Source organism: Dromiciops gliroides, chromosome 4, assembly GCF_019393635.1.
Source record: "Dromiciops gliroides isolate mDroGli1 chromosome 4, mDroGli1.pri, whole genome shotgun sequence".
In the NCBI taxonomy this organism is placed as follows: domain Eukaryota; kingdom Metazoa; phylum Chordata; class Mammalia; order Microbiotheria; family Microbiotheriidae; genus Dromiciops; species Dromiciops gliroides.
In genome coordinates, this window is record NC_057864.1 from 191595786 (window position 1) to 191607212 (window position 11427).

An 11427-nucleotide genomic window follows, 5' to 3' on the forward strand; every position below is an offset into this window, starting at 1 on the left:
TCTTCTTGAGCAGGTTGCCTCCATTATCCCCTTCTTTCTAATTTTCAATTTTTCCTTCTTTCCTGGTTCTGCTTCCTAAAAACTCACCTGCTTTTCCATCCTTAAAAGCCCTCACTAGAATTTAGTATTTCCACAAGCTATCATTCTATATTTCTCTTCCCCTCCCCTTTCTAGGCCAAACTCCTTGAAATGGTTATCTGTACTTATTACCCCCACTTCCTTTTCTCTCGCCATTTCCTAAATGTCATCCTTCACTCAACTTAAACTTCCATTTCCAAAGTCACCAATGATTTCTTCTTGATTGCTTTTTCTTAATCTACATTCTCCCTGACCTTTTTGTAGCATATGATGCTGTTGACCACTTTTTCTTTTTCTGGACACTTTTTTTTTTCTGTGGGTTTCATAACTATTCTTTCTTGGTTCTCCTCCTGTCTAAGTGCTCATTCTCAGTTTCCTCTGCTAGTTCATCATCCTTATCACAACCCTTGACTTTGATGTAACACAAAGTTCTGTTTTGGATCCCTTCTCTTCTCTATGTAACCTCATCAATATCAGGGATTTGATTATCATCTTTATGCTGATGGCTCACAGGTCTATATTTCTAGCCCCAGTCTCTCTACTGAGTTCCAGTCCCACACCAGCAATTTCCTACTAGACATTTCATTATCTATCTTCTTTCACCCTATCCCTCCTCAATGGGGATTTGCTTTTGACTTCCTCTTCCCCCAATCTGCCCTCCTTTCTTGCTACTAGACATTTCAAGCCCAATGTCCTAGACATCTCAAACTCAAATCATACAAAACAGAACTCACCTTTCCCCTCAAACTCACCTCTCTCCCCATTTCTGCTCTCCTTCTAGTCACACAGGTTTGCAATCTTGGTATCATCTTTGATTTCTTTTTCACTTGCCCTACATTTCCACCCAGTTGTCAAATCTTGTCATTTCTACTTTCACACTATCTTCTTTGTCAGTCCCCTTTTCTCTATTCCCACAGTAGACACCTTAGTTCAGCTCTTCACACCTCTCAGGTGGGCCATGGCACTAGCCTTCTAATTGATTTCTTTAACTGGTCTATCCACTTCCAATCCATTCTACACACAAATGCCAGACTTTCCTGAAGTCCAAATGTGAACATATTACTCCTCTGCCCAATAATTTCCATTGTTTCCCTATTACCTCAAAGACCAAATATAAATTTTTTTGTGTGGGGCAATGAGGGTTAAGTGACTTGCCCAGGGTCACACCTGTAGGCTGAATTTGAACTCAGGTCCTCCTGAATCCAGGGATGGTGCCTTATCCACTGCACCACCTAGTGGTCCCCCAAATAGAAACATGTAAAGTCCTTTACAACCTGTTTCTGGTCTTATTGCACATTATCCCCCTCTACACTGTAGTACAGTCAAAGTGAACTTCTTGCTGCTCCTCAAACACAGTACTCTAGTTCCTACCTCCATGCCTTTGTACTTGTTGTCCCTCATTCCTGGAATGCACCCTTTTCTCACTGCTATGTCTTAAAATCCCTATTAGCTTTCAAGTCTTGGCTCAAGTGCCACTTTCTATATAGGACCTTTCTTGATCCCCAAGCTACTACCGATGCTCTCCTATCACCTTGTATCTATTTTGCCTATTCCTATATTTGTATTTATTGTTTCCCCACTCCCTCTCCCTCCAATGGCAAATTCCTTAAGGGCTGGGACTTCTGTTTTTGCTTTTGCATATTGTGTTCCCCTCCTCCTATTAGATTGTAAACTACTTGAGGGCAGGGGCTGGTTTTTGCCTCTTTTTGTAGCAGAGTGCTGGACAACATAGCAGGTGCTTAATAAATACTAGTTGCTCAATTGGTTAACTTATAGACTAGAAATAAGCTCCTTATCATGTCTAAATGTACTATTATTTCCCAACCGGAGTGTCATAATGCTTTTTCAGGTGGCTAACATGCCCTGAAACTCCTAGAAATGGTTATCTGTACTTATTACCCCCACTTCCTTTTCTCTCACCATTTCCTAAACTTCATTCATCACTCACCTTTGTTGAGGTATGTTAGTGTTGTGTAGTGGAAATTCATTGGGTTTAGGATAAAAAATCTACTTTGGTTCCAATACCTATTCTGTTAATTTATCTGTGTTATCTTGGACAGGTCACCTAACCTCTCTGGGTCTCTGTCTCCTCATCTATTGAATGGGGGGGGGGGGAAGTTGACCAGATAATATAAAAAATCCCTTCCCAAGCTAAATTCTCAGCTTGCCAATTTTTGACAGATAGAAGTGATGCTAAAAGTTGTGAGAACAGAAGCTGTTACTTGGATGATAAACTTTGGAAATAGACCTGTGTTTTCTTTTTTTTTTGCAGGGCAATGAGGGTTAAGTGACTTGCCCCAGTCACACAGCTAGTAATTGTCAAGTGTCTGGGGCCAGATTTAAACTCAGGTCCTCCTGAATCCAGGGCTGGTGCTTTATCCAATGCACCACCTAGCAAGTAGAACTGTTAATTGAAATACAATTAATACATTTAGCAGTTGTTCTTCCCTAATGCAGACATTAGCCATGGTAATCATGCTAGGTCTGCATGTGTGTGTACATGTACATGTTTACTGTATGTATGTGTGTGTCTGCATGTAATTTGCATGAGTGGACAGGTAATTGAGAGGATAGGAAATGATATATGCTCACTCTCCTCCTTACCTTGTATCCTAACAGTTTGGCAGATGTGCTGCATCTTTTAAAAGTTTTAAAAGTTATGCTTTTAGTCACTATTCATTAGTTATCACAACTCCATTTCATCCTCCCACATCCTAGCCTGATGAGAGGTAAAATAATAAGAATTAGCATTTACATAGTGCTTTTAAGGTCTGCAAAATGTCTTCCAAAATGATATCATTTTATTTTCACAATAACCCTGGGAGCGTATGGAGGGTATGATGTGTTCAGGGAGAACTAGGTCCTCTGGTGTGTGAACACTGAAGAGCTGCTTATCCACCTTTGGTGTCCATCTGCCACTCAGTGTCATCTGTGGCTCCAAAAAGCTGTAGCATGTGCAGTGACCACACCCTGGTAAAACCATCTCAGCAGACGGGCTAAATCAGGTTAACGGTAACCGACAGGCCTCAAACCCATCAGTGAGTTAGGGGGATGTCTACCCCAAGCATGTGAAGACTCCCCCTGGTGGAATGGGTGGATGAGAACAATTTGTTCCGGTGCCCATGAAGGCAGCTGAAGCAGGCCCTGTGACACTCTTAGAGCTTGGTCAGGCACTGAAGAATCCAAGGTCATCCACTGTGTCAGCCTAGGCCATCACCAGTCATCTTGACTTTTGTCTTGCCATTGGACTTTGATGACTCTGGAAGAGAGAGTAAGGCTGGCGACTGTGCAGTTCTGCCTTACTTAAAAATCCAATTCATGAGCAAGTCAAGACATCACCCTATGATGTCCTTGGGCCTTTTTGAAAACGAAGGAAAAAGAACAACCTTGGGAGGTAGATGCTATTATTATCCTCATTTTCAGATGAAGCAACAGAGGCAGATAGAAGTTAAGTGAGAAGTTAGCTAGTAAGTGTCAAAGGTCAGACTTGAAGCCCGGTCTTCCAGACTCCAGGACTAGTGCTCTTTCCACTTCACCTCCTAGCTGCCTCTGTGTATGTTCTAGCTGGGCTGTATAGGAAGCAGTGGATTCCCCAGGAAAGGCCTTTTGGGAGCGTGGTGGGTCTGTGATCACTAATGTGAGTGTTCCCTACACTGGGTGTAATTACAACTTCTTCAGGTCTTTTCTTCCAGTATCACTCTTGTCCAGACCTTTCCATAAACCATGGGATAATTAGGTCTTAGAGACTGAAGGAAACTTAAACATCTAGTCTAACTTCATTTTACAGGTGAGGAGACTTATAAGATATAAATTGTTCCTTCACAGAAAATCCATTTAATACATTGGAAGCTTTCCTCTGGTTCTTTTTTTATCTCAGGGAGTGCCTGGGCTGTCCTTTTGTTGCATATTTGCCATATGACAACAACAACAACAACAACAACAACAAAACCCTCAACAACAACCAGCAAATGCAAAAAACAACCAGCAAATATAGCACCTATTATGAGCCGGGTACTTTGCTAAGTACTTTACAAAGTACTTTGATCCTCACAACCTCCCGGGAGGTCGTATATCCTTTTTTTTTTTTAAAGGTAAACCAACCATTTTATTTTTCTCTGATTAGTTCAGGAATTTTGATAGGCAGATAGCTCTTTACATGGCCTTTGGAGGGGGTATGGGGGCAGCACCTGCAGGTCTGAAGCGGGGTGGGGGTGTCCGATCCTTTCGTGCCTCGCGAGACCGATTCCTCACTACCTTGCTGTGGATTGCGCAGTTCACACAGTAACGTAGTTTCACATACAGTTTGGGCAGCACATAAGAGTCGAAAACACTGGCCTTGGAGCTGTCCCTGGCGGCCGTGGCTTCCACGATGTTGCGGATGACGAACTTCTTGACGGCCTTGTCCTTGGGCACGCAGCGGGCGCAGTTGGTGCAGCGGTTGTGCTGCACGTGGCCGCCACGGCCCTTCTTGGCGCACCCACTGTTTCTCCTCTTCTTGGTCATCTTCTAAGTCAGAAGCTGAAAAGAAAACTATTATTATCTTTTTCATTGGAGTTAACTGAGGCAAGCAGATTTTAAGCAACTTACCCAGGGTCATAAATTGGTAATCATCTGACACCAGATTTGATCTGAGGTCTTCCTGACTCCAGACGCAGTGTTCTATCCACTGAGCAACATAGCTGTTTCAGATCAGCCTACCTTCATTTTTTTTTTTTTGGTCATATATGTCCTTTTTGATGCCTTTTGGGCCAATTCTCTCACATAAATTACCATTGGTCCTGTGTTGCAGTATGCTTATGCCTGTCACTTGTCTTTCTTTTTTGTTTTTGTTTTTTAGTGAGGCAATTGGGGTTAAGTGACTTGCCCAGGGTCACACAACTAGTAAGTGTTAAGTGTCTGAGGCTGGATTTGAACTCAGGTTCCCCTGACTCCAGGGCCAGTGCTCTATCCACTGGGCCATCTAGCTGCCCCAGTCACTTGTCTTTCAATGGCTTTTTGGGTTATTTGAAATTTTGATTCCTACAAAATAGCAGTGTTCTGTAACTTTTAGCTATGGAGCCTCACCAGGAGAATACTGATTTTTAAAGAAATGGGCTTTTGCAGTAGTAGATAATGGTATCATTGAAAGTACTTTACTGTTTCCTAAATTTGATTCAAACAGGTTTGCTTCTTCTATACATTTCTGGGTCTACTTCACTGTCCATCTTCAGTACCTATCCAGTATATTCATATGGATGAATTAAATTTGTTAGGCTATCTATCTTACTGCATGTCATAATCTGGCAATTTCCATTTTTCATCCACTTTGTTTTTTAAGTTTAGATGGAATTGTCTCTATGACCCAAAATATTGAAGACTGGTCTATGTGCAAATGACCACACTGAACTTTTTTTTGGTGGGGCAATGAGGGCTAAGTGACCTGACCAGGGTCACACAGCTAGTAAGTGTCAAGTGTCTGAGGCAGGAACTGAACTCAGGTCCTCCTGAATCTAGGGCTGGCACCCCATCTACTTCACCACCTAGCTGCCCCACATCAAACTTCTTTTAATGGGCTGTGTTGACAACTCAACTTATCTGAAGACCAGTGACTTCTGATTTATAGAGAAATCACTTAATAACAATTCAGCCAAAACTCCAGTCAAACTGGATATTTGGTCTCATGTAGACAAACCACTATATGCTTGAACATCTGTTTGAAATGAAAAGATGTTTTGTTGTGAATGGACATTGCCTTAGATAACCTCAAACTGAATCAACTGAAAAATGATAGATACAGCATAGACCTCAACCACATCCCAGTGTATATACCATTGTGGCTCAATAGGACACATATGATCGTGCTGATACATGTACAGATATGTGCAATGCATTCACATATACACTGCCATAGCTCAGTATGACACATGTGAGCCTCCTAACACATGTAGAGTCATGTATAGCATACTCATGCACTGACCCTCGTATGATATAACAATCACATCAACACACATAATGCACACGTGTGTTCACAACATGTAAGTTTTATGAATCTAACAAAACCAAGAAAATTGTTTTTGAATGAAGTCACTGGATTGGCTGAAGGGTGAGAGCACTCCTATGTAGTTGAAAAACACTGGACCAAGAATCAGAAGATCCAAATTCTGGTCTCATCTCTGTCACTTAATGAGCTGGGTGACATTGGGGCAGTCACTCCCTTTTGTTCTTCAGTTTCCTGTATTGTGTGTGTGGGCCATCAGATAATTTCTAAAGTTCCCTCTAGTTCTAAGACTCATAGGATCATAGGTTTAGAGTTGCAAAAGACCTTAAAAGTCAAGTCCAACCCTCTCATTTTATAGATGAAGCCCCAAAATGTGAAATGACTAGTCTTTTTTAATTTAATAAACATTTTTATTTATAGTTTTGGGTTCCAATTTTTATCCTTCCTTCCCTCCCTCCCCTAACCCCTCCCTGAGGCAGCAAGCAATAAGATAGATATAGGTTATACTTGTATGATTATATAAAGCATTACCATATTTATCATTTTGTACAAGAAAACGATTAAAAGAAAAAAATGAAAGTGAAAAATAACATGCTTCAGTCTGTTCCATCAATATCAGTTCTTTCTTGGGAGGTGGATAGCATGTTTCAATAGTCCTTTGGGATTGTCTTGGATCATTGTATTGTTGAGAATAGTCAAGTTATTCACAGCTCTTCATCTAACGATATTGCTGTCTCTGTGCACAATGTTCTCCTGGTTCTGCTCACTTCACTATGCATCAGTTCATATGAGTCTTTCCAGGCCTTTCTGAAGTCATCCTGCTTGTCGTTTCTTAGAGCATCATCATATACCACAGTTTGTTTAGCCATTCCCCAATTGATGGACATTCCTTTGATTTCCAATTCTTAACCATCACCACAAAAAGAGCTGCTAGAAATATAGAAATGACTTGTCTTAAGTCACATAGTAATTGTTTGAAGAAGGATTTGAATTTAGGTCTTCCTGACTCCATGTACTATGCTCTCAGCAACAAGGTTCCCAGATGCCATTTTAAGATTGTATGATTGGAGCATGTAGGGACAAGAATTGTCACTATGGAAAAGGTAGAAGAGACTGCCAAATTTGTAACTGATTAGTCCTCTTTCCCTAAACCAGGTGGCTCTTGATGTAATGTGGGTGTATTTGCACCAGCCTTAAATAAACTTGAGTGTGTGGGAGTTCTGCATCACATAAAGGCAGAGAAAGCATATCTCAGTGGAAGGCAGTCCTTATCTTCTCTAGGAGAGTGGGGGTTAAGCCAATTCCTGGTTTTTCATTCCCTGGCTTTCCAGGCAACTTATTCTTATGACATATGTGCCATTTATACCTTGGAGGGAAGAGCTGACAATCACTTAAAAGCTTCCTTCCCTTTATAGGAAGGGTCTCCCTTTATGAAAGCCCCATTTGTTAATGCCTTCTTTCATTCTTTACTAGTCACTGGTTTTATTTTCCAGACCCCCAAGTTGCTTCTAGCATCCTGCAGAGACTTGGGTGATCCCTTTGCTAAAAAATAATAGAACTATAAGGCCACAGTCCCGGGAAGAGAAGATGAATTCAGGAGTCATGGAACCTGGGATCAAATCCTGGCTTAGGTATTTATTACCTGTGCTACCTTAGACAAATCATCCAATCTATCTCAACCTCAAGTTTCTCATCTGTAAGATGGGTGGGGTATGTGCTATGGGCTAGATGGTCTCTGAGATCCTATCCATCTGTTCTGAGAACCTGTGAGTTGGGATCTGAAGAATAGCATGAATAGCAATCCTCTTGGTTTCAAATGAGTAAATGTATGTTAAGAATTTTGGGGGGCAGCTAGGTGGTTGGGGACAGCTGGGTGGCACAGTGGATAGAGCACTGGCCCTGGATTCCGGAGGACCTGAGTTCAAATCCAGCCTCAGACAGTTGACATTTACTAGCTGTGTGACCTTGGGCAAGTCACTTAACCCTCATTGCCCAATCAAAAAAAAAAAAGGAATTTTGTAAACCTTAAAGGTTTACAATCAATGTGTATTATTACTATGTTACTTAACAAGCATCTATTAAACATTTACTATGTGTCAGGCGCTGAGCTTACAAAGAAAGGCAAAAACAGTCTCTACCCTCAAGAAGTTCCCATTTTGAGAGACTGCTACTCCTACTGGGATATTTTAGGCTTCGGATGATCACAAAAAGCCTTTCCTAGTTGTTAGCTATGTGCTTACTGCTTTCTCCCCCGTGGTTAGTGCTGTGGGGGATATAAAGAAGTCTACGATATATCATCTTAGCCCTGAGGCATCTGACAATGTAATTCAGGAGATGAGACTGATATACCTTAAACAAAGCAGGTAAGGGAGTATGAAAGAACACAGTTGCAACTGTCTAGTCTACATAGGTGTCAAGGAGAAGCAAAATAAGGGAATGGCCCAGTGGGCAGGAGATAAATCAGGGGAGACCTCTTGAAGGAGGCAGGTCTCGAAGGAAGTTAGAGACATGAATTGGCAGAAAAAAGTGGGGAAGGAATTCCAGGCAAGGTAATACCATACAAGGAAGTTCAGGTAATGGCAAGGAGGCTTACTTGTGCCAGAAGTCAGAGCAATGAGACTAAAGATGCAAAGATCATGGTGAACTGGGGGTAGGATTTACATGCCAGATTAGAGAGTTTAGATTTTGATACCATGCAGGCACTGTAGGTCATAGAGCCAAAGAGTAACAGAGAATTTTAGGATAAGGAAAACTATTAGAGGAAGATTAACTCTTTTTTTTTTCTTTTTAGTGAGGCAATTGGGGTTAAGTGACTTGCCCAGGGTCACACAGCTAGTAAGTGTTAAGTGTCTGAGGCCAGATCTGAACTCAGGTACTCCTGACTCCAGGGCCAGTGTTCTATCCACTGCACCATCTAGCTGCCCCAAGATTAACTCTTTATTCATCATGAATGGTTTTTTGTTTGTTTGTTTGTTTTACAAATGAAAAGGATAGATTTAATAGATTTAGAGTTGGAAAGGGACCTTAGAGGCTATTGAATCCAACAGTATCATTTTACATATGAGGAAACTGAGGTTCAGAGATGTTAACTGACTTGCTGAGGGTCACACAGCTAATAATTGTTTGAGTCAGGATTTGATATCACATCTGACTCTTTAAGTTTAGTAGTATATCCACCCTGCCCCTTTGTTACCTCAACTCCTAGAGCTGTTCTGCCTAGATATCACAGGCAACTGAAATATTATTAGTCAGTCAATATTTATTAAGAGCCTACTATGTGCCAGGCACTATGCTAAGGCCCAGGGATACAAATAAAAGCAAAATAAATCAATTGAAAAGCATTTATTTTATTTATTTTTTGCGGGGCAATGAGGGTTAAGTGACTTGCCCAGAGTCACACAGCTAAGTAAGTGTCAAGTGTCTGAGGCTGGATTTGAACTCAGGTCTTCCTGAATCTAGGGCTGGTGCTTTATCCACTGTGCCACCTAGCTGCCCCCCTTGAAAAAACATTTATTAATCACCTACTTTGTTCTAGGCACTGTGGGATATAAAGAAAAGTGAAGATAGTTCCTGCCCTGGAGGAAGTAACAATCTAGTGGTCAAAACAACACCCTCCCCTGGCATGGGGGTATGAAGACCTGTAGTCAGAAGGAAAAACATGAGATAACAGCCCAGGTCCCCTCTTTAAGTGGTTCAGGTTCTTACCCAAACTTAAATATGAATGCACTAAAACCCTTCCCTGGATGATCACCGGGTGTGTTGCAGGTGGGATTTTTAAAAAAGAGTATTTTATTTCATTATTTTCCAGTTACATGTAAAGATAGTTTGCAACATTTGTTTTCCTACAATTTCTAGTTCCAAATTTTTCTCCCTCTCTCCCTTCTCTCCCCAAGACAGAAAGCAATCTGATATAGGTTATTTCTGTATAATCTACAGTACAATAATGTTAAACATAGCTCTACATTAGTCATGTTGTGAGAGAATAATCAGAACAAAAGGGAAAAACCACCCGAAAGAAGAAATTTTAAAAAACAATGACAAAAAAGTGAAAATAGTATTCTTCGATCTGCATTCAGACTCCATAGTTCTTTTTCTGGATGTGGAGAGCATTTTTCACCTTGAGTCTTCTGGCATTGTATTAGATCATTGTATTGCTGAGAAGAGCTAATTCTATCATGCAGTGTTGATCATGCAATATTGCTGTTGCTGTATGCAACATTCTCTTGGTTCTGCTCACTTCACTCAACATCAGGTGGGATTTTTTTTCCAAGCATAGTTCGAGCTAAGTGGTCAGTGGGTTTCTTTCCAATCGGAGTTCTATGATACATTTGGGGACAAATTTATTTCTCCAATGGTGTTATTTCTTTCCCTTTTTTGGGCTTTTCTTTCTAAGAATATTTTAAATGTCTTTTTATTATTATTATTTTTTATAAAAGTATTTTATTATTTTCCAGTTACATGTAAGGATAGTTTTCAACATTTGTTTTCATAGGATTTTTAGTTCCAAATTCAATGGTGTTATTTCTGGTGCCATTGTATCCTTTTTTTTTTTTTAAGTGAGGCAATTGGGATTAAGTGACTTGCCCAGGGTCACACAGCTAGTAAGTGTTAAGTGGCTGAGGCCGGATTTGAACTCAGGTACTCCTGACTTCAGGGCGGGTGCTCTATCCACTGTACCATCTAGCTGCCCCCATTGTATCCTTTTTAAAGAAAGAAGTCAATGTGAATTGAATATAGGAGATGGGACTTGCATCACACTATTCACACTTTGCATCATGTCCTTTTGGCCTAAGTGAAGCCATCTATATGTGGTTACTGGAAGTTGTCTCTTCCTGAGCTGCACTAGAGAAGCCAGGGTGGTGGTGTCTCAGCAGCAGCTGTGGTCTCTGCTATTTACCTATCAGGTGGTGCTTCAGTGGGTACTGAGCTACAATGGGTACAAACCCAGAACTAGGCTGAATAACAGGCCTATAAGCAAGGGGAGTGATATAGTAGGAAAAGATGGTGCTTAAGAAAAGAGTAGGTAACTGTCCATAATTGTTACTTCCTTTTAGAAGAGCAATAGCAGAGATAGAGGAAAACCATTAACCCATGAGAAAAGTGGAAAAGTCACCTGGTGTTTCTCTTCCCCATCTCCCCTCATCAGTTTGTGTGCACTGAGAGAATGGATGAACAGAGTGTGGTGGATGAATATAGGGGATTGTGCCATAAGAAATGATGAAAGGAGAGGGCAGCTAGGTGGTTCAGTGGATAAAGCGCTGGCCCAGGATTCAGGAGGACCTTAGTTCAAATCTGGCCTCAGACACTTGACACTTTGTGACCCTGGGCTAGTCACTTAACCCTCATTGCCCTGCAAAAACAAACAAACAGAT

General features: G+C 41.1%; 1 protein-coding gene across 1 annotated transcript; it reads right to left on the reverse strand.

Annotated features, from left to right (window-relative positions):
- Window positions 1-4230: 4230 nt before the first annotated feature.
- Window positions 4231-4581, reverse strand: LOC122725773 (40S ribosomal protein S26-like). The gene has a single exon (XM_043963054.1). It carries the CDS (start codon window positions 4579-4581, stop codon window positions 4231-4233), a length of 351 nt encoding a protein of 116 aa, XP_043818989.1.
- Window positions 4582-11427: the final 6846 nt, after the last annotated feature.

What these genes read in the sequence shown, in the direction of transcription:
- LOC122725773 (XM_043963054.1), bottom strand. Translation starts at nt 4,581, where the DNA reads ATGACCAAGAAGAGGAGAAACAGTGGGTGCGCCAAGAAGGGCCGTGGC.